The sequence below is a fragment of the Tachyglossus aculeatus genome, chromosome 1, assembly GCF_015852505.1.
Source record: "Tachyglossus aculeatus isolate mTacAcu1 chromosome 1, mTacAcu1.pri, whole genome shotgun sequence".
NCBI lineage: Eukaryota > Metazoa > Chordata > Mammalia > Monotremata > Tachyglossidae > Tachyglossus > Tachyglossus aculeatus.
The window spans coordinates 83,660,891-83,688,412 of NC_052066.1; the positions used below are offsets into that span (position 1 = coordinate 83,660,891).

A 27,522-nucleotide genomic window follows, 5' to 3' on the forward strand; every position below is an offset into this window, starting at 1 on the left:
ATGAGAATATTGGCCAGGAGAAGAGGAAGCCCTGGTAGAATGAAAGACAGAACTGCTCATTGCTGTGGAAAGAAGTCAGGTAAAAAGAGTGGTTTTGTGATCAAAAAAAGCCAGTCTTTGTGGACCCTCCATGCCCCACCCACAGTGAGATACCTACTTGCTTCAAGGAGATTTTTCAACTCTCTAAAAATTATTTCATGTGCTGCTTATCCGTAATAATGATAATTGTGGTATTTGTTAAGCACTTACTATGTGCCAAGCACTGTACTAAGCTCTGGGGTAAATGTAAGATAATTAGGTCCCACATGGGACACTCAGTCTAAGTAGGAAGGAAAACAGATATTGAATCTCCATTTTGCAGATGAGGGAACTGAGGCACAGAGGAGTTAAGCAACTTGTCCAAGGTCACATGCTGCTTTTCCTTTGTTACACTGAAACAGAGAAGTTTAAGGAGGACAAAGAATCCACTCGAACAAAGTAAAATAATCTTTAATGGAATCCCCAAGAAAAACAAATGTTTAGTCAAAAGGTAAATATTCAAAGTTGCTTTCAAATATCAGAATTGAGAGCTACCAGTGTCTTTGGAGAACAAGCAGTAGTTTAGGCTGATTTGCTGATGGTCAGACAATAATGTTTACTCTTTGAAGCCAGAAGTTTGTATTGCACATATCAAATTTGCTCTCCATTTAGCACCCTAAAATCTGGTACCTCATCAAAAGAGAATTCAATTTATTTGGTCACCATTTTAAACAACCTATTTCCTGGAAAACCTGCATTAATACAAGGTTTAATAAGAACAAGTTTAAGACTGCTCATATGGCATTGTCATAAAATACTGAATTTCCTCCCTAGTCTTCCTTGACTTTTGGGCACACAGGTTTTTAGCATCTACGTCATACTAGGTACAGTTTGCGCACACATACGTATGCATCCCAGTTATTATGGAAGCCACTGGATCAAATATTGTTCACTAAAACATAATTTAAGAAAAAGGCTCTGCTTTTGGCAAAACAAACTCACTCTGAAGAAAACCAAAGACATGATATCTTTTGATTAGAACTCTCGCTAGAAATTTTACAAATATATTTATATGTCGCCTCATATATATATATATATATATGTATAATATATATACCATTTGCCACTCCAGAAGATTCTCAGTAAACCCAATGGATAAATATTTACAATAGAATGTACAAGGTTCTAGAAGTGTGGCAGATTTTTCTTAAGATACTGTAATCTTTAGTTGGCATGACTTAGAAAAACAAAATCAACAAAAAGATGCCCATAATTTAGAAGTCCTATTCTGAAGCTTAAAATCAGCCACCAGTCACACGTCAAGCTTTGTGCAACTCTTTGGCCAGGTTAGAGTACTTTACCATGACACACAAAGTGGACATTTACATCCTTTCTTAAAAGTACCAAAAAAAAACCTAACCCAACAGGAAGAAGGGAGATAAGAACACATCTGGTAGCTCTCCGCGTGCAAAGTCAGCAGGAAGTGATTATCCAGGGTGTTTACAGATTTTTGTATTGAGTCTGTGTCAAGCATTCCATAGTAGAGTGCAATCATCAGGGATCATTCAGGCTAGCGCGCTCCAGGAATTGGTTCCCTTTTTAATACCTTCTGTCGGAGTACAGTTCGGCTTAGTGCAAATCCTGAACGAAACCCAAACCCGCCACCCGCGGGGTTCCCAGAAGAAAGTGTCCAGTTATGATCTGTAATCTTTCCGCACGGTGTGAGCCATCCAGTTCACTTTGGTAGTCCAGCTTTCCCGCAGTGCCTCGTCAAATTTCTGCTTAAACTGTTTTAGTGCTTCCTCATCACTCTTCCCTAAGGCCAGAGAATCCTAGAGAAGGAAAAATTGGTCACTTCGCAGATATGAAATATCTTCCCTCCCTACCGCATCCACGCTGCCCCTGCTGATTTCTTGTTTTGATCTGTACAAGTGCTTCACTGCTAATGTAGCTCTGTGATGATCGAACTTGTAGGGTATGGGGAGGTGGCAAAAGAATCAATCAATGGTACTTATTGAGGGCTTACTGTGTGCAGAGCACTGTGCTATGGGAGGGTGCAATGTAAAGAGGTGGTAGATATCTGCCCTGCCCACAGTCTAGAGGGAGAGACAAACATTATTATAAATAATATATACTTTACAGATATGTATACATAAATTATGTACATATAGCTTGAATGGTAAACCACTGTATGACTAGAAACTACCATGCCATAGAGAAGCAGCATGGCTTAGTGTAAAGAGCATGGGCTTGGGAATCAGAGGACATGGATTCTAATGCCAGCTCTGCCACTTGTCTGCTGTGTGACCTTGGGCAAGTCATTTAACTTTTCCTTTTTATATATGTTTGTACATATTTATTACTCTATCAATCAATCAATCGTATTTATTGAGCGCTTACTATGTGCAGAGCACTGTACTAAGCGCTTGGGAAGTACAAATTGGCAACACATAGAGACAGTCCCTACCCAACAGTGGGCTCACAGTCTAAAAGGGGGAGACAGAGAACAGAACCAAACATACCAACAAAATAAACTAAATAGGATACAAATGTACAAGTAAAATAAATAAATAAATAAATAGAGTAATAAATATGTACAACCATATATACATATATACAGGTGCTGTGGGGAAGGGAAGGAGGTAAGATGGGGGGATGGAGAGGGGGACGAGGGGGAGAGGAAGGAAGGGGCTCAGTCTGGGAAGGCCTCCTGGAGGAGGTGAGCTCTCAGCAGGGCCCTGAAGGGAGGAAGAGAGCTAGCTTGGCGGAGGGGCAGAGGGAGGGCATTCCAGGCCCGGGGGATGACGTGGGCCGGGGGTCGATGGCGGGACAGGCGAGAACGAGGTACAGTGAGGAGATTAGCGGTGGAGGAGCGGAGGGTGTGGGCTGGGCAGTAGAAGGAGAGAAGGGAGGTGAGGTAGGAGGGGGCGAGGTGATGGACAGCCTTGAAGCCCAGGGTGAGGAGTTTCTGCCTGATGCGCAGATTGATTAGTAGCCACTGGAGATTTTTGAGGAGGGGAGTAACATGCGCAGAGCGTTTCTGGACAAAGATAATCCGGGCAGCAGCATGAAGTATGGATTGAAGTGGAGAGAGACACGAGGATGGGAGATCAGAGAGAAGGCTGGTGCAGTAGTCCAGACGGGATAGGATGAGAGCTTGAATGAGCAGGGTAGCGGTTTGGATGGAGAGGAAAGGGCGGATCTTGGCAATGTTGCGGAGCTGAGACCGGCAGGTATTGGTGACGGCTTGGATGTGAGGGGTGAATGAGAGAGCGGAGTCGAGGATGACACCAAGGTTGCGGGCTTGTGAGACGGGAAGGATGGCAGTGCCGTCAACAGAGATGGGAAAGTCAGGAAGAGGACAAGGTTTGGGAGGGAAGACAAGGAGCTCAGTCTTCGACATGTTGAGCTTTATGTGGCGGGCGGACATCCAGATGGAGATGTCCTGAAGGCAGGAGGAGATGCGAGCCTGGAGGGAGGGGGAGAGAGCAGGGGCAGAGATGTAGATCTGGGTGTCATCAGCGTAGAGATGATAGTTGAAGCCGTGGGAGCGAATGAGGTCACCAAGGGAGTGTGTGTAGATCGAGAACAGAAGGGGACCAAGCACTGAACCTTGGGGAATCCCCACAGTGAGAGGATGGGATGGGGAGGAGAAGCCTGCAAAAGAGACTGAGAAAGAACGACCGGAGAGATAAGAGGAGAACCAGGAGAGGACGGAGTCTGTGAAGCCAAAGTCAGATAGTGTGTTGAGGAGAAGGGGGTGGTCCACAGTGTCAAAGGCAGCTGAGAGGTCGAGGAGGATTAGGACAGAATATGAGCTGTTGGATTTGGCAAGCAGGAGGTCATTTTACTTGTACATATCTATTCTATTTATTTTATTTTGTTAGTATGTTTGGTTTTGTTCTCTGTCTCCCCCTTTTAGACTGTGAGCCCACTGTTGGGTAGGGACTGTCTCTATATGTTGCCAACTTGTACTTCCCAAGCGCTTAGTACAGTGCTCTGCACACAGGAAGTGCTCAATAAATACGATTGACTGATTGATTTAACTTCTCTGTGCCTCAGTTCCCTCATCTGTAAAATGGGGATTAAGACTTAGCCCCAAATGGGACAACCTGATTACCATGTATCTAGCCCAGTGCTTAGAACAGTGCTTGGCACATAGTAAGTGCTTAACAAGTACCGTAATTACTATTATTATTATTGTGGCATAAATGCATCCCCCCCACCCACCTGCTTGCTGATTTTGTAGAAGAATAGAAGCACAGCCTACTGTTTAACCACAGTATTTATTTTTAATTAAAACTCACTGCTGGCCTCATACCCTGGACCTGACCCCGAACATAGGAGAAATGGTCTCCACTAGGGTTCTTTTATTTTCTTCCTTTTGAATATTCCAACATGGAGGAGATATCCTGGCTCTGAATGGGACTGGACCTACCTACTTGCCTGGTAAATAGATGGTGGTGGATGGATGCAATGGAGACTGAAGGCAGCAGCTTTGCAGTGTAAGTGATTTCTGAGTGACTGATTGTTAACTGTCATCAAGTAGATAATCCACCTGTGACTGGTTTTTTGGATGTAGAAAATGCTTGTTCTCAGAAGAGGAACGTTTGTTTCCCAAGTTCCATCACACCAAAGGTAAATGGCTAGCAACTTATCGATGCAACCAGCCCATCCAAATTCAAAACTCTGAGTTCCATAGTAGGGGTGTTCAAATCAAACCTCTAGAAATAGGTCACATTGAATGTTTACAACATAAAGCTAGCCTCTGAGGTTCTTCCAGAGTTACCGGATGGGAAAAACTCAATAAAATTTTGGAAGGATTTTCAAGCTGCATGTTATCATCTTGTCTCTGCTGTATAGATTTCTTGTCTGTGTGTCATTAGGGACTGCATGTTTGAGTTGCTCTTTACGGAATCCAGCATTTGGTAATTGTCTTCCTTCTCTACCTTCACCAACTCTGAAATTCCTCTACCCAGCCACAACCACCTCACCTGCCTTCTCTTCCACTCCCCACAAATCTGTCCTGTTTCCCCTCAGAGATCTCTGATCTTCAGAATCCCCCTCCAATTTTGGTTTCCATACCTGAACAACCTTCCCTTGATGCTCAAATTGACACCTTCAACTCCCTTGCTTTGTTGTCTCTGCTAGTCTCATACACTAACCCACAGCCCTGGATCATCTCCTGAACATAAGGAGAAGTGTGGAATTCCAGACACCAGGCTGACCTTGTCCATTTTAGATTCATCCTCACCTCCTTGAACTCTGCCTTCTCCTCCCCAGGTGACATTATTTCTCTATCCTTTTAGACTCCCATGCCCACTGCCCATTCCAGTTATTTCAGATAATTACCTCCATCCTCAAACCCCGTGCCCCACCCCCACATCTCATGTCTCTAATGACCTGGTCATGTACTTTATTGGTAACATTGAAACCACCAGGAGTGACCTTCTTAAAAATCTCCCTGTTTCTCTCCAGTCCCCTTTCCTTCTATCCACCCCCTGGCTCTCCTTTCTTCCCTCGCTGACAGCCATATTCAACTGTTCATTTTCCAATGCCTTCATCCCCACTCTTTCAAGCAAGCTCTGGTATCTTCTAGCCTAAAAAAACCCTCCCTTGACCTCACAGTTCCCTCCCATTATTGCCTCATCTCTCCCTCCTACCATTCCTCTCTAAACTCCTTGAGCAAGTATGCTTGATGGCTGCACTTACCTCCAATTCTCTCCTTGACTACCTACAATCTGGCTTCTGTCCCCTACACTCCACAAAACCTGCCCCCTCTCTAGGGTCACCAATGCTTTCTATTCCATCCTAATCCTTCTTGACCTCTCAGCTGCCTTCAACACTATGGCAGTGTTGTCCAACCTAGACTTCACTGACACTATCCTTTCCTGATTCCCCTTCTTTCTCTCTTACCACTCCTTCTCAGTCACTTTTCCAGTTCCCCTGCCTCCCATTCCTAAACTGTGGGAATCCCAAGGCTCAGTTCTAGGTTCCTTTCTATTCTTCACCTACATCTACCTCTTGGAGAACTCATTCACTCCCATGTGGATGATTCCCAAGTCTACTTCTCCTGCCCTGACCATTCTGCTCCTCTTCAGTCTCCCATTTTCCTCCTGCCTTTCAGAATTTCTCTCTTCGGATGTCAGGCCAACACCTCAAACTTAACATTTCCAAAACAAAATTCCTTATTTTTGCACCCAAACCTAGGCCTACCCTTGTCTTTTCCACCAGTGTAGACAACACCACTAGCCTCAACTCAGAAGGCTGTAAACGTGGCATTATCAACTCATCTCCCCCGTTCAACCCACATATTCAATGTCACCAACTCCTAACAGTTCTACTGTCTAAACATCGCTAAATTCCACCGTTTCATCTTCATCCAAACACTTATCATTAATCCCACCTAGACTACTGCACCAGCCTCCTCACTGAAATCCTTGGCTCCTGACTTTTCCCACTCCAGCCCTTACTTCACTCTGTGGCCTGGATTGTTTTTCTTTAAAAAAAAATAAAAAATATTCAGTTCTCATCTCCCTACTCTTAAGAAACCTCCAGTGGTTGCCAATTTACCTCTGCATCAGAAAACCCCAAAACACACTTATGGTTGGTTCTAAAGCACTCTATCATCTCCCTCTCTCCTATCTTACCTCGCTGATTTCCTATTATAACCTTGCCCATCCCTCTCTCCCTCCCAATCCTCCCTCCCTCTCTCTCTCTCTCTCTCTCTCTCTCTCTCTCTCACCTTTTCTGTTTGTCTCGCCTTTCAATTGTATGATTCACTCTTCACAAACCAGTTTCTCAAAGGCCTTATTGAATATGGCTCTTCCACACACAAAGGTGGCAGACACCTGGGTTAAACTGTAAATACCATGAGGGCAGGGATCGTATCTAGTAACTAGCTCTATTACATGCTTAGTACAGTGCTCTCCACCCAGGGAATACTACTGATAGACAGTGAACTATGTGGCTTGATTGCTTTTCACAATAGAAAGGATTTTCCATTGCTGCCACCTCAACAAAGATGAAACCAAAATTCATATTAAAAGTCACATTTCCCCCTCCAGTACCTTAGGTAAAATAAATCACTTTTCAGTGGTAACTAATACACTATAAGTCATTATCATTACTGGTTACCATAGAAAAACAGAGATGGGTTAATTGAGTTCAAAGGGAACTATCGAATAGAAGGGAGATGTGATTTTTTTTACCTTAAGATACTGTATATCCTTGACTGAGGTGAGCTCAGGAAGCCCAGCAGTCAACATCAGTGCAAAAAGAGTGATGAAAAGATTCCCATGTCTTCGAAGAATTAGGTAAGCATCTTCACAGCATTGGCGGAACCTGAAAGTGCCAAAACAAAGCACCTAAGTTTTTGGTGTGTATGGAAACCTTCTATGGCAGAAAATAAAACAGCAGTACTCTTGACTTTCTGAAACAAATGCCAAATCATTTTACTTAACAGCAGCTTCTATGGAAGAAAATAAAACAGCAGTACTCTAGACTTTCTGAAACAAACGCCAAATCATTTTATTTACGAGCAGCTTTAATTTTGACAACTTTAAAACGTAAAGATACAGGAACTATCAAAGCAGTGTGGCAGAGTAGAAAGAGCACAGGCTTGGGAGTCAGAGGTCATGGGTTCTAATCCTGGCTCTGCCACTTGTCAGCTGTGTGACTTTGGGCAAGTCACTTAACTTCTCTGAGCCTCAGTTACCTCATCTGTAAAATGGGGATTAAGACTGAGCCCCAGGTGGGACAACCTGATCACCCTGTATCCCCCCCAGCGCTTAGAACAGTGCTTCACACATAGTAAGTGCTTAACAAATGCCATTATTATTATATTACTATTATTATTATCAAATGGAACCTCAAGCTACACAACCGTGTCTACTTAGACAGCATCCACCCTACCACTTGAAATGTTACATGGAAATGTAACATCAATATTAATATCAACATCAATTGCTTATCAAACATTGGGGGTTGACTCTCCCCATCTTCAAAGCCTTATGGCCATCACATCTCCTCCAAGAGGCCTTCCCCAACTGATCCCTCATTTGTACATATTTATTATTCTATTTTACTTGTACATATTTACTATTCTATTTATTTTATTTTGTTAATATGTCTTGTTTTGTTCTCTGTCTCCCCCTTCTAGATTGTGAGCCCACTGTTGGGTAGGGACCGTCTCTATATGTTGCCAACTTGTACTTCCCAAGAGCTTAGTATAGTGCTCTGCACACAGTAAGCGCTCAATAAATACGATTGATTGATTGATTTCCTTTTCTCCCACTTCCTTCTGTGCCACCCTTGCATTTGTATTTGTGCCTTTTATTCACCCAAGCCTCAGCCTCAGCCCCAAAGCACTTACATAAATATCTGTAATTCATTTAGTTATACTAACGTCTGTCTCCCCCTCCAGACTTAAAGCTCCCTGTGTGAGCTCCCTGTGTCACTTGTCTGCTGACTCTGTTTTATTGTATTCAAGTGCGTAGTACAGTGCTCTGCACACAGTGAATGCTCAAAACATACCACTGCTTGACTGGTTTTGATATTTTACCTAACTGTATAATAAAAGTAAAATAACGTTCTAATCAAAGTTTTAGAAAGGGTAGGAATTTAGGAAGTGTTACATACATAGCCTTGAAAAATGACAAGAAAAAACATTATATTTGAAACCTGGTGTTTTCAGGGCACTGCTTCCACAGAGCACTGTTTTGCAAGCAGGACAGCAGGTCATGAAGAAATTATCTCTCCTCAAAATAGAAACATTGATTAGGAAACCCTGTCCCGGTGTCCAGAGGAGATGGTGTTTGATGTATCACTAAAGCTGACATCAAGACAATCCTTACCGGCCAAATTTTTCAGTGTTTCCTGTTTTTCCTTGTTGAATGACATGAATGAAATCGTAGGTAAGAATGAAAGGCACTCGCTCCCTTTTAATTCCAAATTTAGACTTGAAGTTTCCAAGAATATGTCCGAAATCAATGTGGAAGAGCTGTGAAAACAAACTGGATTTCATTTCCCTGGCAGATGAACTGAATTGTTCTGGCACTGTTCAAATGAGAAAGCAAACTGCTCAGGCCTGTTTCAGCCCCCCAACTGATGGGAGTTTGGGGGAGGGGGTTTGTTTAGGAAATGAGAGGACTCTACTGCATGCCTGCAAAAAGAGTAGGAGCAGCTTTTATTAATAATTATGATAATAATAGTTATTATTATGGTATTTGCTAAGCGCTGGGGTAGAAACATGGTAATCATGTTGTCCCATGTGGGGCTAACAGTCTTAATCCCCATTTTACGGATGAGGTAGCTTAGGCACAGAGAAGTTACGTTACTTGCCCAAGGTCACACAGCAGAAAAGTGGTTCTGTAAAGAAAGAAGCTGCCCAGGGGGTGGGCTGCACTTGGAGCCCCTGGGATACTTGAGTCCTCCGGGCAGGGCTGGCCTGACTATCCCAGGAATTCTGCCCCGGGGCTGGATCCTCTGGGGTTATAGCAGTCCTCAGGAAAACACGTCCTAGCCACTTTTATACCAGCTTTTGCAAGGGGAGGATATAAAAAATGATGTGTGACTCGTTTTCTTATGGACCAGGTAAGGACTGATCATCCTGAAACCTGCGAAATTTCCTGTTGGTCCAGGGGGACAATTCAGTGGCAAAGGCAATCCCCAGATGCAGTGAGAACCAGCTGAAACATCTCAATGGGGGGGAAAGAGATAGTACCTAGCCCGCTGAAGGATTTTTCCTATCAGAATGTGGATTAAGATGGGGAAGGCGGACACAACAAGAGGGTTGGCTGGAATGTTACTTCCCAAATTCTGGTTGAGACGCTTGTTAAGAGGAAAGGAGCCCAACGATTAAAGCAAAAGTGATCCCATCTCCCCGCAGAGGCGCCTAAGAAGCTTTGAATACACAAGAGGGAGCGTCTCATACCTGGCCAGTCTTCCGGACCATGATATTGTCGCTGTGTCTATCTCCAATTCCTAGAACATAAGAAGCTACACAGTAGCCAGCACAGGACAGGGTAAACTCCTCAATGGCTCGATCCAAGTCATCGCTAAGCCAAAAAAAAAAAAAAAAAAAATCATTCAATGTACTTATTAGCACGCATTATTTAACTTAAATGAATCTAACAAAATCTTTACTTCTCCAGGTATCATCAAAGAGCCAGCTGGCCCCCATGGGGATAATTAACCCATTTCAACTTAAGAACAGCTTCAGAAAAGCAGCACGTGTTCTTGCTTTACCTAGTTGTCTACTATTTCAGGCCAACCCAGGAGATCAAAGCTTAATGTTTGTAATATTCTAAAAATACTGCTTCTCTGAAACTGTCAATCTCCCCACTGGATTTATCCAATTGACTTCTCATTAAAAGACTTTTTTTTTAAGTGGGTGAGGGTGGTAGGGAGAGGTGGTGAAAGCATCCTTTTAAGTGAATAACTCAATGCAAGCACTGTATCAGAATTATAATTGCTTTAAGTAATCAGAAATGCCAGTTGTAGGTATCCCACCCATGACTTTCATTCTGGGTCCATACTCAAACAGTAATTGTAGCACTTTTGTTAGATCATAAACAAAATCAATGAATGGACCTAGTTCTGTACACAATTATAAAGTAAACTGCAGATTAAACAGGCCGGAGTTGATTTTTATAGGCTAAAACCGGGCAAGAATTATTCTCCACTTCCTGCAGAAACTGAAGAGAGTCAATATTTAAAGAGCTGCCAAGGCTGCCAAGCAAGTCTTTAACAGAGCTGGAAATATAAACAAGGACTCCCACGCCTAACAGTCTGCCTTAAGAGTTGCATGCTTCTCTGGTTTCTTTTTAAGGAGCTAGGTTTGCCCACACAGAAATTAATCAGCCTTACAAAATGGCACGGCTCAGGGGCCTAGACAAAACCATTAACGGGTATCTCCCCTTTGCTGCTTTCTAAGCTATCTGCTCATTTGATTGGCTATTTTTAGTTTTCCAAACCTCATTTGAATAAATTATTTCATTTTATGGGAAACAGTATGGCTTAGTGGGGATGAAGACGGGGAGCCCCACGGGGGACAACCTTGATTACCTTGCATCCCCCCCTCCCAGTGCTTAGAACAGTGACTGGCACATAGTAAGCGCTTAACAAATACCAACATTATTATTATTCCCTTCTAGACTGTGAGCCCACTGTCGGGTAGGGACCGTCTCTATATGTTGCCAACTTGTACTTCCCAAGCGCTTAGTACAGTGCTCTGCACACAGTAAGCGCTCAATAAATACGATTGATTGAATGAATGAATGAATGAATGAATGAATGAAAGGGCGATGGGACTGGGAATAAAGAGACTGTGTTAAGCGCTGGAATAGATCACAGACAATCAGATTAGATACACGCCCTGTCCCACATTGGGCAAAGCATCTAAAGAGAGGTGGGTATTATTAATCATCCCCATTTTACAGATGACAAAACTGAGGAAGAGCGAGGTTAAGTGAGGCATCAGACATCACCCAACTGAGCAGAGGCAGAGCTGCCTCTGGAATGCAAGTCTTCCTGACATTTAGACCAAAGCTCTTTCTATTAGCCCACATAATAATAATAATGATAATAATAATAATGGCATGTTCTAAGCGCTGGGGAGGTTACAAGATGATCAGGTTGTCCCACGTGGGGCTCACAGTCTTAATCCCCATTTTACAGTTGAGGTAACTGAGGCACAGAGAAGTAAAGTGAGTTGCCCAAAGTCACACGGCCGGAATTCAAACCCATGACCTCTAACTCCAAAGTCCATGCTCTTTCCACTGAGCCATGCTGAAACATTTCATGCCACTGAAATGTTTCAACTTACTTGACTAGGAAAGAAAAAGTTCTAAATTCCGAGTGAATGGTTCCCTATCAAGGTGATAAGGACAACAGAATAGACAACTTTACCCCGAATTGTATTCCTTGAGCCAGTTTAAGAGAGCATCTTTGTTGAAGGCAGCAGCAGCAGCAACATTACTGCTATTGAGTTGGATATCTGCAATCGTTTCAGAGGTGCTAACAACTTCAATAAGACCAGAGCGGTCTCCTGTTGCTAAACAACCATAAGGCAGCATTCTGGAAGAAAAAAAAACAAACAATGATTAAGTATTTAAGAAGCAGGAGAAGAGGAGAACTGCATCCAATTTTCATTTTAAGCTTAAATATTTAAACATTAATGAGGGGTTATCTCTTGACAGATAAGAGTCAGTCTCTTCATTTTATTGGCACCCATTCTTTGCTTTATTATAACCATAAGATGCAGCTTGTTATAGTTCTGCTTTCTGTTACCGAGTACTTCTCTTAGGAAGGCAACAGATGGTGCTATTTACTGTGACTTGTTTAAAATTCCAGAGTCACCCGTATACATGCATAATTTATTCACCAAGTGACTTGCCGAAAAATTCCACAATAGGAACTCCGTAGGTCCAGGCAAAACATACCCTAAAAGGCCGGATGAAAGGAAGGGCTGGTTAACCGACTGACCGTGTTTTCAATTTGATCCTTTATTTTCACAAATTGAATGAGATGTGGGCCCCAAATTCAAACCGTTTTCTTATTTGATCAGCCAAAAGTGAAGCGGGCACCCGCTAAACTCGGGCTCCCTACGCACTCTGGTCCAAACAAAGGTGGTAGCTCCTGGAATAAATATAAATACTTACATATATACCTATGTGCTCAGTGCATCATCATCATCATCATCAATTGTATTTATTGAGCGCTTACTATGTGCAGAGCACTGTACTAAGCGCTTGGGAAGTACAAATTTGCAACATATAGAGACAGTCCCTACCCAACAGTGGGCTCACAGTCTAAAAGGGGGAGACAGAGAACAAAACCAAACATACTAACAAAATAAAATAAATATGCAGTGCTCTGCATAGGGAAAGTGCTCGGTAAATATCATTAACTGATTTTATTTGCAGATGGAAGCCCATCATTTCCTAAATTAGGAAGCACTGAAAATCAATCAATGACAGTTACTGAGCGCTTACTGTGCATAATGTACTAAGGCCTTGAGAAAGTAAAATCCAACAGAGTTGGTAGATGCAATCCCTGCCCACAAGGAGCTTACAGTCAACAGAAAACATTCTGACCATTCACTTGACTGATGATTTTGAAAACTTGAAAAGGCAGAGTGCTGCCACAAGAATTTCCGTTGACATAATGTGTGACATTTAAATGATACCGTCCCTATGTGTGCACCTGGGTTTGGCAATATCAGAGGTTAATAGGAAGATTACACTTTGTAAACTGAATTAAAATGGCTCTCTAGACTGTAAACTCACTGTGGACAGAGATGTCTACTGTCATACTGCACACTCCCAAGTGCTTTGCACAGTACTTTGCACACAGTAAGCGCTCAATAAATATGACTGAATGAATGAATCTCTAGTAAGTACTAACATTTAAGATATTAATCTAAACAAATCAATCGTTTCTGTGATGGGGCAACATCTCCTCAGTATAGCCATAATGTGTGTTTTCAACAGGCATTTTGGATATTACATGATTAGGAAAGCTGGGGAAGATTCTCCCTCCTGAAGGCATGAGCCCACATAGGCTTGGAAAGCATTATTGAAAAAATTAATTGTGCACCCTCACTGGTGTTGGAATGGGGTGAGGTTTGGGAACCAGGCAATCAATTCTCATAGTATAAGAGACGGAGGTGACCCATAATAGAATTTTAATCAGTCTGCCAGCTGTGGCAGCTGTATTATAAAAAACGATAGGAAAATTTTCATTCAGCCACTCTGTTAAATGATCCATTCACATTCTTGTCCTTATCACATTTATAGCGCTAGCTGGGCCTTGATGACATGTTATGGAATTAGGAGCATACTGGCAGGTATTAAATGACTCTCATCTCACTTGGTCTGGCTAAAATCCAGGACAGGATATAAAAAAAGGATTTGGGGAAGGGACAATATACTCCAGAGGACTAAAACCTGATGCCCTCTGGAGAAGCGGAGTGGAATAATGGAAGGAGCACCAGCTAAAAGATCTGGATTGTAATCCTGGTTCTCTCCCCAAAATTCCAAGGTCCTATTTCCTCCAAGAGGCTTTCCCGGATGTGATGCTCACTTCCCTGTCTAAGCCCCACCTTCTCTGTCACCTGTGCATTTGGGTTTGTTCCCTTTAAGAACTTTGAATATCACCCCTACCCAGACCCACAACACTTAGGCACCTATCCAGCTTTAATTTAATGTTGGCCTCTCCCTCTAGCCTGTAAACTCCTTATGGGATTGGCTATATCTACTCTTTTGTTTTAGGCTCTCCCAAGTGCTTGTACAGTGCTCTGCACAAATTAAGCACTCAATAAATACCATTAATTGATCCAACACTTGCCCGTTGCTTGTCCTTGGGCCAATCACTTCACTTCTCTGTGCCTCAGTTTCCTCTTCTCTAAAAGGGGGCTGATTACCTGTTCTCCCTCTTACTTAGACTGTAAACCCTGCGTAGGACAAAGACGGTGTTAGTGTGGCCTAGCGGATAGAGCACAGGCCTGGGAGATGGAAGGACCTGGGTTCTAATCCTGACTCTGCCACATGGCTGCTGTGTGACCTTGGGCAAGTCACTTCATTTCTCTGTGCTTTAGTTACTGCATCTGTGAAATGGGGATTAAGACTGAGAGTCAGATGTGGGACTCCTAGGGGACTAAAACCTGATGCCCTCTGGAGAAGCGGAGTGGCATAATGGAAGGAGCACCAGCTAAAAGATATGGATTCTAATCCTGGTTCTCTCCCCAAAATTCCAAGCCCTACCAAGGTCCTACTGCATCCTACCTGCATCCGACCTCATTTGCTTGTAACTACCCTATCACTTAGTACACACAGTAAGTGCTTAACAAATACCATTTATTATTTTTCTATCATTATTAGTATTATCTGATTGTACCACATCTACTCTAGCACTTAGCACAGTGCCTAGTACATAGTAAAAGCAGAACAACTACACAATCTATTACTAAAGTAATACATCATTTTGATATCAAGTGCTGAATGAAGGAGAGCCCAGAAGGGATAAACTGTGGGGCACCAGATTCTGGGGGTTTGGGGGTAAGCTGGGAGGGAAAATGAGGGGGACTGTGGGTGGCAGATGGGAGAGCGGCGTTTCAGTGGGGGCCGAGCCAAGGAACAGAACCTCAAGTCTAGTCCGTTCTCCATTCCAGGAACTGATGGTGACAGCAGCCTACCTGTAGGGCAAACTGTCTGAGCAGAGTCAGGGTAGAAGAGATCAAAGCCTCAGCCACAGCTGGTACATTTTGATCATATGTATAGAGGAAATGGAGTGGGACACTAGAGAGACAGGCCGAATGCTAAAAGAAATGGGCTCTGGGCAAGCTAGCTGCAGGATGCTTTCAGAAAGGGGAGCATGTACCTTGTGTGTGACGTTTGCAGAATCTCCTAAGGGAGCAGCTGGAGCTCTGGGTCTGCAGTCTATTAAAGTTTTACTACTTCAATAATTTTGGTCACACTCATTTCCGTTTGAATTCAAGTCCTGACTTTGGTTAAACATTGAAAAAACAGCTCAACAAAACCTTAATTTCTGGATTTAAACAACACCTTTAAACAGCAGTGTCCTAGCCCCTTTTAAAAACAGAAAGCCTAGAAACCTAGATGCACAAGAAGAGGAAAGGCAATGTTTCTGCTTAGACAGCCGTGCTCGGACAGGAAATAACTTCGGCAGAAATGCTCCCCGATCAAGTGCAGAGCCCCTTTGTCCGCAGAAGTTGAGAATCTCGGTGGGAGCAGGTGTCAGCCGGGCTTCTGGATGAGAAATGGCCCAGGTTTGGCACAAGTAGGCCATGGATGAGGAGTGTGTGCCATTTCTCAGCTGCCTCATCTCAGCCAGTGTCCTAACCCCGAGAGTCTGCGCCCAACTGCACAGTGCGGCTTAGGGGAAAGAGCACGGGCTTGGGAATCAGAGGTCATGGGTTCTAATCCTGGCTCCTCCACTTGTCAGTTGTGTGACTTTGGGCAAGTCACTTAACTTCCCTGTGCCTCAGTTACCTCATCTGCAAAATGGGGATTAAGACCGTGAGCTCCATGTGGGACAACCTGATAGCCTTGTATCTACCCCAGTGCTTAGAATGGTGCTTGGCGCATAGTAAGCGCTTAACAAATACCATCATTTTCCCCCCACCCCCTACCGCCATTCCTTTGTGTCTCAACTCAACCTCAACCCTTTCTGTCTTGCTAGAAAACCAACTCAGAGCGTGAGGATCTTGCCTCCCAACTTCGCCTTAAAAGTGGGGCTACGTCAAAGAATCTGGTTGAATAGTTGGAGAAACCTGAAGACGCATTCAAGGATAAGGGGCTTGTCTCACAGAAAATGGATGCAGAGATACAGACTTAAGGGTTTGGCTAAGGAGAGGCTAATTTGTATTTTATGCCCCAGTGAAAAAGACAATGTACCAGAATAGTTTAAAGAGTTTTATGACTGAACTCTTCCATAAAATCTTTGAGAAGTCTTTCACAAAGCTTGCTCTCACTTTTTTTTCACATGCATTTCCTGATTCCTTATCTTTTTGAAAAAGCAATTTGTGTCCCCTCCACCCAGACTCCAAACACTCATTTTGGTCTAAAACAGGCAGGTAATGGAAAGTGAGCTCTAATGTAACAAGTTCAGCTCTCCTGATGCTGGGAAGGGCTGACTCTCCTTATCATGACACGACAAGCGTTGCCAGGTTAAAGTGCACTTTGGCTCTACTTCCTGGCATTTCATCCCATCCCACTTACAGCCTCCCTGGGCCCGGGGCCAATGACTTCCTCTTCAAAAGCAAGTTCAATGATGAAAGCTATTTGGCCCCTTGAGGACAGAGTGGCTTACAACCAGCAGGGAAAAACATCCTCGTCAGAGAGACGGTTTGACAGGAGTCAAGTTGGGGACAAATCCCTCGGGTCCCGTCCACCTCACCCAGGCCTTTTTGTGTTCAACATCTGTCACTCGGCTACTTCTTGTAGGAGCCCTGACAACTCTATCAGCAATCCAGAGCAATGAAACGTAATTTGCTTTCCGTTCACTAAGCTGGCCGGCACAAACTCTCTATAAAATGGAGGATTTGTTAACCCATTAATTTCAACCCAGCAAGCATTTAGAAAGGGAACCCCCCAGAGGGGAGGGGACCCTCTTCTGATGGAACCTGCCACCTATTTTCAGGCAGTGACAGAGCAAAACAAATGTTGAGAAGACAGCCGAGATATCTCTCTCTCTATTCTTGGCTCTGCTTGCTGAGAAACCTCAACCACCTTCTTATCCCTCTGTGTTCTCATCTGGACAAAATTCCTACTTTCTCCCTACTCTGGCAGGATGTTATCAATCAATCCATCTTTTTAATGGTATTTGTTCAGTGCTCTGCTAGGTTTCAGGCACTTTACTAAGTGCCGATGTAGACCCAAGCTAATCGGGTTGGACGCAGTCCATGTCCCACATGGGGCTCACAGTATTAATCCCCATTTTACAGTTCACTGTGGGCAGGGATTGTGTCTCTCTTTTTGCTGTATTATACTTTCCCAAGTGCTTAGTAAGGTGCTCTGCATATAGTAAGCACTCAATAAATACGATTGAATGAATAAATACGACAATGTACAAATTTTACAGATGAGGTAGCTGAGGCACAGAAGTTAAGTGACTTGTACAAAGTCACAAAGCAGATAGGTGGCAGAGACAAGATTAGAACCCAAGTCCTGCCAACTAGTGGGCTGTGCCCTAGCCACTAGGCCAGGCTGCTTCTCATTGTGAAGTAATGCTACCGAAGTATATTGCAGGCTCGTCATAGGAACAACACTCTGCCAACAGGCACTACTAACTTTATTTCTTCTACCCTCTCACAGTTACAATTAAGGGCCCAATATATGCGCCAGTGAATGTCACTGTAGCAAAACTACCTTTGTTGCAGTTTTGACAGGGAAACGTGCAGTGCATGCTTTAAAAAACGACCTGGCACGTTTGAATGTTTCACACGAGGCAACAGTGCTTGGCACACAGTAAGTGCTTAACAAATACCAACATCATCATCATCACAATAGTGTCCATGATCCCATCACCATAGGCAGGAGGAAGCTGCATTTAAGCAGCTGGTCAGATTCAGATGCCAGATTTTATTAAGCGTTAATTAGTAAGTTTTAATTAGTTACAATTACTTTCTTCAGTAAGTTATTCAGAAGGAGAGGAAATAAATATCCATGCAGTAGAGATTGATGGATAAGGTTGTCTGGTTCACCCAAGTCACCCTGCTCACCACCACTGAAGCAAAGGGGAATCAATCAATCATATTTATTGAGCGCTTACTGTGTGCAGAGCACTGTACTAAGCCCTTGGGAAGAACAAGTTGGCAACATATAGAGACAGTCCCTACCCAACAGTGGGCTCACACAGCTCTATATATGCAAAGAAGCACTCATCCAACCAACCAAGCAATTAATTGTATTTATTGAGCATTTACTCTGTGCACAGCAATGTACTGTTTGGAAGAATACAATATACAAAAGAGCTGGTGTAGACATTACCTGACCAGAAAGGGCTTATAGCCAAGGGGAGACAGACATTAAAATAAATTATGGCTATGAAGATAAGTGCCATGGCTGAGGGTGGGGTAGGGGAAGGCCTCTTTGGAGATGTGATTGTAATCAACCGTATCTATTGAGTGTTTATGGTGTGCAGAACACTGTATTAAGCATTTTGGAAAATATCATATATAGAGTTGGTAGACAAGTCAAATGGAATTTGGGGCCTTTGCCTTCTGCTTTTCCATATTCCATGTCCCACACCTCCCCCACCTACATGTTCATCCTTATCCTTCCTCCTCTCTCTCCTGAAAAGTGCTTTTCCAACTGTACCTAGAGAAAACCTTTTACTTGCAGAGAAAAATGCTCTGCTCCCAACACTCCACAGAACCTGACCCCTCAAAGGTCACGATGATCTTCTTCTTGCCAAATCCAACAGCCTCTACTCCATCCTAATCCTCCTCAATCTCTCAGCTGCCTTTGACACTGTGGACCACCCCTTCCTCCCGAAAACATTATACACCCTTGACTTCACGGACTTTGTCCTCTCCTGGTTCTCCCCATTTCTCAATCTCTTTCGTGGGTTCCTCCTTTGCCTCCCATCCTCAAAGCCTCCCTTCTATTCTTCATCTACACTCACTCCTTTAGGGATCTCATTCATCTCCATGGCTTCAATTACCACCTCTATGCAGATGATTCCCAAATCTACAGCTGTGACCTTTCCTCCTCCTTTGCAGTCTCTCATTTCCTCCTACCTTCAGCATAAGTTTGCCTGACTGTCCCACAGACACCTCAAACTAAATATGTCCAAAACAGAACTCCACCTTCCCACACGAATCTTCCAATCCTTGTAGGTAATACCACCATCCTCCCTTATTTCACAGCCCTGTAACTTTGGAAGTATCCTTGACTTCTCTTTCATTCAACCCACATTTTCAATCTGTCGCCAAGTCTTCTCAGTTCTACCTATACGTCACTGAAATCCGTATTTTCCTCGCTGTATCCACATTGCTACCATAGTGATCCAAGCACACATCTTATCCCATCAACCCCTTGTCTCTGCCCACTCCAGTCGTTACTTCAATCTGCTGTTCAGATTACTATTTATTTTTAATAGTATTTAAGTGCTTACCAGGCACTGTACCAAATGCTGGAGTAGATACAAGCTAATCGGGTTGGACTTGGTCCATGTTTCATATGGGACTCACAGTACTAATCCCCACTTTGCAGATGCGTTAACTGAGGTACAGAGAAGTTAAGTGACTTGCCTAAGGTCATGCAGCAGACAAGAGGCTGGGATTAGTATCCAGGTCCTCCTGGCTCCCAGGCCTGTGTGCTCTATCCAGTAGGAAGCACTACTTCTCTAATGCTTTTTTCTAAAAAAAATTTAGTCCACGTCTCCCCATTGTTCAAGAAGCTCCAGTGGGTGCCGATCCACCTCCACTTCAAATGGAAACTCTTTTCCATCAGCTTTAAAACACTCAATCAGCTCACCCACTCCTAAAATTGTTGTCCACACACCTTGCCCTTCGAATGCTAATCTCCTCACTCTACCTCAATTTGTCAATCTTGACACTGATTCCTTAATATGACACACCGCCAATCTCCCTAGTTTCAAAGCCTTATTAAAAATCAAATCTCTTTCCATCAAAAGTCCTACCTGATAAAGCCCTCTTTTCTCCATTCTCTCTTCTGCACTGCCTATGCACTTAAATCTTTAAGCATTTGAAACTCACCACATCTTCAGCCCCATAGCACTTATGTACATATCCATAATTTATTTGCTTGCATTAATGTCTGCCTCCCTCTCTAGACTGTAAGCTCCTTGTGGGCAAGAAATGTGTCTACTAACTGTTCAATCAAGCAATCAATTGTATTCATTTAGCACTTACTGTGTGCAGAGCACTGTACTAAGTGCTTAGGAGAGTAAAATGCAACAATATGACACATGCCCTGCCCACAATGAGCTTACAGTTTAGAATTCTGTTGTACTGTCCTCTCCCAAGTTCTTAGTCCAGTGTTCTACACACAAGTGTTCAATAAGTTCACTGATCGTTTGACCTCCCTGGTCACTCCATTGCTTACTCTACCTTCACATACCACTCACCAGTCAGGCATCCATCCTAGAATCCAACACCCTGAAGCTGCTTCCTTGAAGATAAGGGGGGAATCTTTGTCCCTCAGAAGAAGGAGTGGCCTTGTAGACCTCTTTGTTATCATTTTGATGGTAAGAGCTTTCTCTCCAGATTCTAACGCAAAATGATGTTAGTATTTGATTTTGTATGTACATGAATTCTTCTAAAATACACTTCCTTCTGCCATTCATCTCTTCAAATTTCTATTATCCTAGACATGGTACAATGGAATCTTCTCCAAAGACTCCTATTTTGAAGACCGTTCGTTTGTTAAAGGTTTTTGCTTATCTATGGGGACAGTTGCAATACTTCTGCAAAATTTATGTTATCACACTAGAAAGATTGAGGAGATGAAGTCAAGGTCTTAGGCTGGAGCACTATTCTAGTCACAGTACAATGGAATCTTCTCCAAAGACTCCTATGTTGATGACTGTTCGCTTGTTTAAGGTTTTTGCTTATCTATGGGGAGAGTTGCAATCCTTCTGCAAAATTCATGTTACCACACTAGAAAGATTGAGGAGATGAAGTCAAGGTCTTAGGCTGGAGCACCCAGCATAGCTTCAAAACCAAAGACTTTGTCCAGACATTAAAAGAATCTGTCTCCACTGAGAGTTAGCAACACAACTGTGAAGCAGTGTAGCCTAGTGGAAAGGGACCTAATCTCTGCTACATCACATAATAATAATAACTGTGGTATTTATTAAGCACTTACAGTGTGGCAGGCACTGAACTAAGCGCCGGTGTGAATACAGGCAAAGTGGGTTGAACACGGTCCCTGTCCCACATGGGGCTCACAGACGTAATCCCTGTTTTACAGCACAAGTGTAGAAATATACATTTTACAAGTGGCAGAGCTGGGATTAGAACCCAGATCCTTTTGATTCCCAGGCCCATGCTCTATCCATGATGCTTCTCGTGTCTCATGCCACATGTCTGCTGTATGACCTTGGGCAAGCACTTAACTTCTCTGTGCCCTAGTTACCTCATCTGTAAAATGGGGATTAAGGCTATAAACCCAATGTGGGACAGGAACTGTGTCCAGCCTGATTATCTTGTATTTACCCCAGCACTTAGTACAGTGCCTGGCACATAGTAAGCCCTTAACAAATACAATTAAAACAAATAAACATAAAAAAAAAACAACAACCGACCCCTGAGCCCAGTGTTTAAAGCAGCCTTTCAAATGTCTGTATACCCCTCTAGACTGTAAGATCATTGTGGGCAAGGAATATGTCTGTTTGCTGTTATATTTATTCTCCCAAGCACGTAGTACAGTGCTCTGCATACTGTAAGCACTCAATAAATACTACTGAATGAAACGAACTCAATGCCATTGCCTCTTTATACCATATGCACTCAATAAAAACTACGGAATGAAATGAACATAGTGCCATTGCCTAAGGACCGAGAAGAAACGAGGAGGAGCCGAGAACACAGAGCACTGTTTATAAATTAGTGACAAGTGAAATTCAATCCCGTGTACTAGTACTGGACACGTGACTCAAGCCCACCTTCTAAATGTAACTCACTCAACAACCCCATTCTTCCCGGACTCACACTCTAACCCTGTGCCTCCCTGGGACTTCCCTGACCACATCCACCAGACAAAGCACAGCTCTCGCCATCTTCAAACCCCTTCTAAAAACTGACCTCCTTCAGGAAACTTCCCCAGAAAAATTCACAACTCCCCAGTTGGGTCAACTAAATAGGCACTCAACGTTTATGTCGTTTATTTTACTCATAGTCTCAGTATTCAAGTACATGCATGTTTTATAGATTGGATTACTTATTCTGTTACTTCATCCTGATTATCTTGAAGGGCTTCCTGTTATCCTCCTCCTATTTGTAGTTAGTTTACCTAACTCACTCCTTCAATTGTGAGTTCCTTGAGGACAACAAAGATGTGTTTGTTTATCAGTGCTTGGTACATAGTAACCACTTAACAAGTACCATACATTACTATTATTATTATTATTCTCCTAAGTGCTTGGGACAGTGCTTAGCATTCAAAAGGTCCTCAGTAAATACCACTGCCTATATTTGCAATAGAAACTTTTTAATAAAGACATCATTGCAGCCTTTATAGCCCTGTTTCTTCATGGTTCATTGAAAAGCCTAATTGCACTTTCTATAAATATACAAAAAACACATCCCAGATGAAGATCATCTTTCCTTCAACAATTATACTATATCTGGGTCCATTCCACTGTTTCTATTACACTAAGATACATTTCCTCATTTCCCCTTAGGAACTGTTGTGTTCTAGTATTATACACTGCTAAAGAAATGTAGTCCACTTTTGTCATGAGATCAAACTAATGTGAGGGGCACTGTGATAAACTAGAGTAAAAGGGATTATAAGCCTAAACATTACAATTATGAGTCTGTGCAATCACTTGGGCGATCAATGCCATGTCACTTGTTGGAAGTCCTCCTAACTGTACTTTCAGGCAACAGGATGCTCCACCAGATGTTGACCCTAGAGTGGGGAGGAATCCAATTTTTTTCACTCTATCAGCACAGGAGGTCAAGGAGTGGCATGGCTGTTTAGAGTTTTTGGCCTGTCGACATCTGAAACAGTGATGGCAGAAACTAGAGTTTTAACCTAACATAAATGGAAAATACAAAAAGTGGGGAGAAGTTTTCAATCTTGTAAGAAACTGGTCAGTAACGTGTGTCCCTTCTTATGCCTAGGGATTGGCATTTACTTCTAGTAACCCCAGAGGGAACAATGCACCGGGCCAGTCAAACTTTTTTCTGGGCTAGCACATTTTCTCGAATGGGTACCAAGAATGTGAAAAGGCCAAATACACTTTCAGATGTAGGGTGTATATAGGATGACCAAAATGAGTAAAAGCCATTTACATGGGAGGTGATCAAAACCCTGAGTCAGGACCACAATAAAATCTCAGTCCTCCTCAAAACATGCTGATTCTAGTTATTATTCACAGAAGGTGAACATCTAACACTGTGAAGCTGTGCCTAGTGTATATACAACATGACCCAATTTAACTTGCACAGCTGCCCACGGGAAGGCGGATAACATAACAGGGACACGGAAATGTATATTTTTAGAAACAATAAGAAAAGTTCCAGTGAAAAGGTATGAACTGGGAGAAGGGCTGATGACCTGCATATTTTTAAACGTGGGGTCAAAGTACAAAAAGCCAGTGAAGATTCCAATAGAAAGAAAAGTTCCTTTCTCCAGGCAGGCATCCATCACATTACATCAAACAGACTCTAGATTTATTTATAATACTCCCACATGTTGCTGTCTTCACTTTGCCTTTTGGCAACAATGGACTCTGCTACGCTCATGCTTCAATGTGCTTCAAATTTGAAGAGAAGGAATTAAAACAAAAGTTTAAGAAAGCTGAGGTTTTGAATTAAACTGATCTTTCCAAGAAACCAGAGACAGAGGATCAGTTCTGAAGTGGGCCAATCAAACTGAAGCACTGCAGGACATGTGGCATGAATCTTGAAGCGTTGATACGAGAATGCTGCCGGCCTTATGGACCCCATAGACATAAAGATCAGAATCTTGTATGGCCTGTGATGATAAATGTCAGCATTGATGACAGAAAATGGGTAATGGTTACTTTGATATCTTCAGGTGATTAATCGACTCAAGGTGGCAATAAAAACCAGAACGTAATAACCCATTTTCTGTTGATGCATGGAGTAGTCCCTCTGTTAACGGGAGAAGAGATCAGGACATGAAGGTGCTAAACAAGCCAGAAAAGGAATTCAGGAAAGCAAATCCCTAAGCTAGGAAAAACTAAATGGAGGTACATGATTTTCTTAAGGTGCAGCCTCTAAAATCCATCACAGGCTGAAAATCCAACCACGAAGGCATAAGCAGCTCCTCCCTGGCACAAGCACCGTATCTCTCTCCTCAACCAGATCTTCCTGGCTGCCACCAAAGGGATGTCCACAGCCTTCCAGCTCTCAACTCCACGACTGATAACACTGAGGACCATGACCCACCAAGTCCCAGCCAGATGTGACCCTGAACTGGACTGTAACTGGGCTAAGGAAGAAACATCGGTCACCATTTTTATCACTGGACTGGAAAAGCAGAAAAAGGAATTGGCTTTTGTAGCCATTCTGGATACCTCATTCCCTCAGTTCTACTTTCTGGCACTGACATTGAAGCAACAGTCCCTTTAAGCTAACCAATGGCAGTAAAGATCTGGGCACCAGCAGGTTGAGAGGAGAAGGGGAGGAGAAGCCCATGAGAAATGCCAAGGCATAATCACTAAACATTAGAACATTAATCATACAGTGCAGTATCGTTCCTGGCATCAACCCGCTTAAAGTGCATAAGAGTTCTTGCACTCAATCATATTTATTGGGCCCATACTGTGTGCAGATCACCGTACTATGTACCGATCTTGATGACAGAGTGAACTTTAATGACAAGGGTGAGGAAACCATGAAATAACGTCCCAAATCTGCTAATGGGAGAGCACAGCCATGTGCAATTCCATTGTCACAGGTGTTCTATGGTTTGGAAAACCTGAACTCTAGAGGGGACTGAAGCACATATGATCTATAGAGCACTGCCTAAGCACAGTGGCTAGGCCAGGACTCAGAGAGGAACAACCAGTTGCAGCTCATTAAACAGCTGCCACTGGTGGCCCCTCCAATAAGCCGTTTACAGAGAGGGCTTGGAAGTTTCCACAAGGGAAAACGGTTCCGGTCCAGCCTGTTGCTGGAATGAAAGGCATGCCAACTTGAGGTGAGACAGAAAAATGGCACAGCTACCCAAGAAAATCGGAGTTTCTGGATCCTCAGAGAGAAAATGGGAAGAGAAAAAGGAAGGTTTTACTTTATGGATTCGTTACAGATTCTTACCGGAGATCCAGACCCGCTTCTTTCCAAAGTAAATCCATCAGGCGCAACATCTGCAGTGTTAACATATCTTGTCGCAGATCTAAAAGGAAAAGCATCATTGCCTTCAACATATTGTGTCTATTGAACAATTACATAATTCCACCATGCAGAGCTGAAAGGCCATTTGAAGAGAACTAGAAAAAGATCTACGGCAGCAGCCCAAAGAACCGACGACATCAAAGGAGTTATGGAGTAGACACATCAAAAATACAAGAAATGTAGCATTTTGGGTGGCAATTGTTTCCCATGGGGCACTAAAAGAAAACTCTGTGCTGCTCTTACTTTCGCCTTCATTTATCCTCTCTCCCATCCCCACAACACGTTGTGTATCTATCTGTAATTTATTTATTTATTTTAATGTCTGTCTCCCCCTTTAGACTGTGAGCTCTTTGTGGGCAGGAATGTGTCTGTTTGTTGTTATACTGTACTCTACCAAGTGCTAAGTTCAGTCCTTTGCTCACAGTAAGCGCTCAATAAATATGACTGACTGAATGAATGAATGAACGCTCATTAACTGTTGGGCCTTTAGTTTTATCTAGAAAATGGAAGCAGAATAGCCACAAACAACATTTAAAACCAGCATGATTTCTTTTACCTTCATCCCCTCTTGTTCAGGCAAACAACCGAGTTAATACCGAGGACTCACAATACAGTCTACACAGCAAAAGACTTGGGTCTTGTTGGTGGAGAAGTGAGTCCCGGAGGAGGGAGAGTTCATCCAAGAAAAGGAAAGTAGAGACCCAGCCAAGCCCAAAATTAAGGTTATAAGCAGAAACAGCTACTGTATTTCAACTAGAATATGTTTACCCACCCAACAGCACCAGGTAAAAAGGCAAGGATTTAAGAGGAAACAAGAGGGGGTTGTTTTCACTTACCATCCCCGTTTTTAAAGATGATTCCCACTGGATCACCTCCAAATACCTTGTTGTTGTACACAATCCACAGGGGTTTCATTTTAGAATCCATGTATTTACACTTCTCAACACTAAAAAAGGGAAAACCCATATGTCAATTCAACTTTAAAGTGCTAGAAAGAACAGAATTTTATACACGATCAAAAACTGGACTTGAAAACCCTGGAAACAGGAATATGATGCTGAGAGCCTGCCTACATAGTACACAATACTATGTGATATTCACTGCCTTCAGGTTGAATTACCTAGTTTTTATATAAGTTATTTCCAACTTTTTGGTTAGTGCTGACCATGAAAATCAGCATTTTGCTTACATAGAACCACATGAGAAATGGCTCCTGTATCTTCCAGCATCTGTGTTTATATAATAGATATTTGACTGCCCCACAAGTAAATGTACTAGCACAGTCATATGTAGCTCCTTTAAGAGGTACACTAATGTTAATATGACATTCATTAACTTGAATTGCTTCAACTACAGGAAAATGCCAGTCTTGTCCTTTTCCCAACTTGTCAAAATGTGGAAAACTAAACAACTCTAGACTATGCTCATTACGGGCAGAGAACAAATCTGCTAATTCCATTGAATTGTACTCTCCCAAGCGTTTAGTGCTCTGCACATAGTAAACACTCACTAAATACTGGATTGATTGACAATAATGGCTTCTTTATGTGCCAGGAAACGTGCTAAGCACTGGGGTAAATGAAAGCTAGTGGCCAGGAGTTGACAAAAATATTTCACAGGCGACATAAAGCTGCACCAAAAGCAGTGTGGTCTAGTCGAACAAGCACAGGGCTGGGATTCAGGAGATCTGGGTTCCAATCCTGGCTTACCACTTGTGTGATTTGGGCAAGTCACTGAAATTCTCTGTGCCTCACCTGTAAAATGGGAATGAAATACCTGTTCTCCCTCCCTTTTAGAATTAGATTGTCAGCACTGTGTGGGACAGAGACTGTGTCCACTCTGATTCCCCATAGCTCAGCACAGACTGAGCACTTAAATACCACAAATCATAATGACCTTCAACAAAAACCAAAGTTCAATAAAAT

At 42.9% G+C, this 27,522-nt stretch overlaps 1 protein-coding gene across 2 annotated transcripts in view; it reads right to left on the bottom strand.

Moving 5' to 3' along the window:
- Positions 1-471: 471 nt before the first annotated feature.
- PIK3CB (phosphatidylinositol-4,5-bisphosphate 3-kinase catalytic subunit beta) overlaps positions 472-27,522 on the bottom strand; it is a 239,741-nt gene continuing 212,690 nt past the window's right edge. For both annotated transcript variants that reach the window (XM_038743423.1, XM_038743427.1), the window contains 7 exons: positions 26,434-26,543; positions 25,520-25,598; positions 11,929-12,096; positions 9,953-10,076; positions 8,874-9,019; positions 7,230-7,362; positions 472-1,850 (listed from right to left, as the gene is read on the bottom strand). In XM_038743423.1, the coding sequence (XP_038599351.1) occupies positions 1,713-1,850; positions 7,230-7,362; positions 8,874-9,019; positions 9,953-10,076; positions 11,929-12,096; positions 25,520-25,598; positions 26,434-26,543 (898 nt within the window). In that variant the 3' untranslated portion in view covers positions 472-1,712. The remainder of the gene's footprint in view (positions 1,851-7,229; positions 7,363-8,873; positions 9,020-9,952; positions 10,077-11,928; positions 12,097-25,519; positions 25,599-26,433; positions 26,544-27,522) is intronic.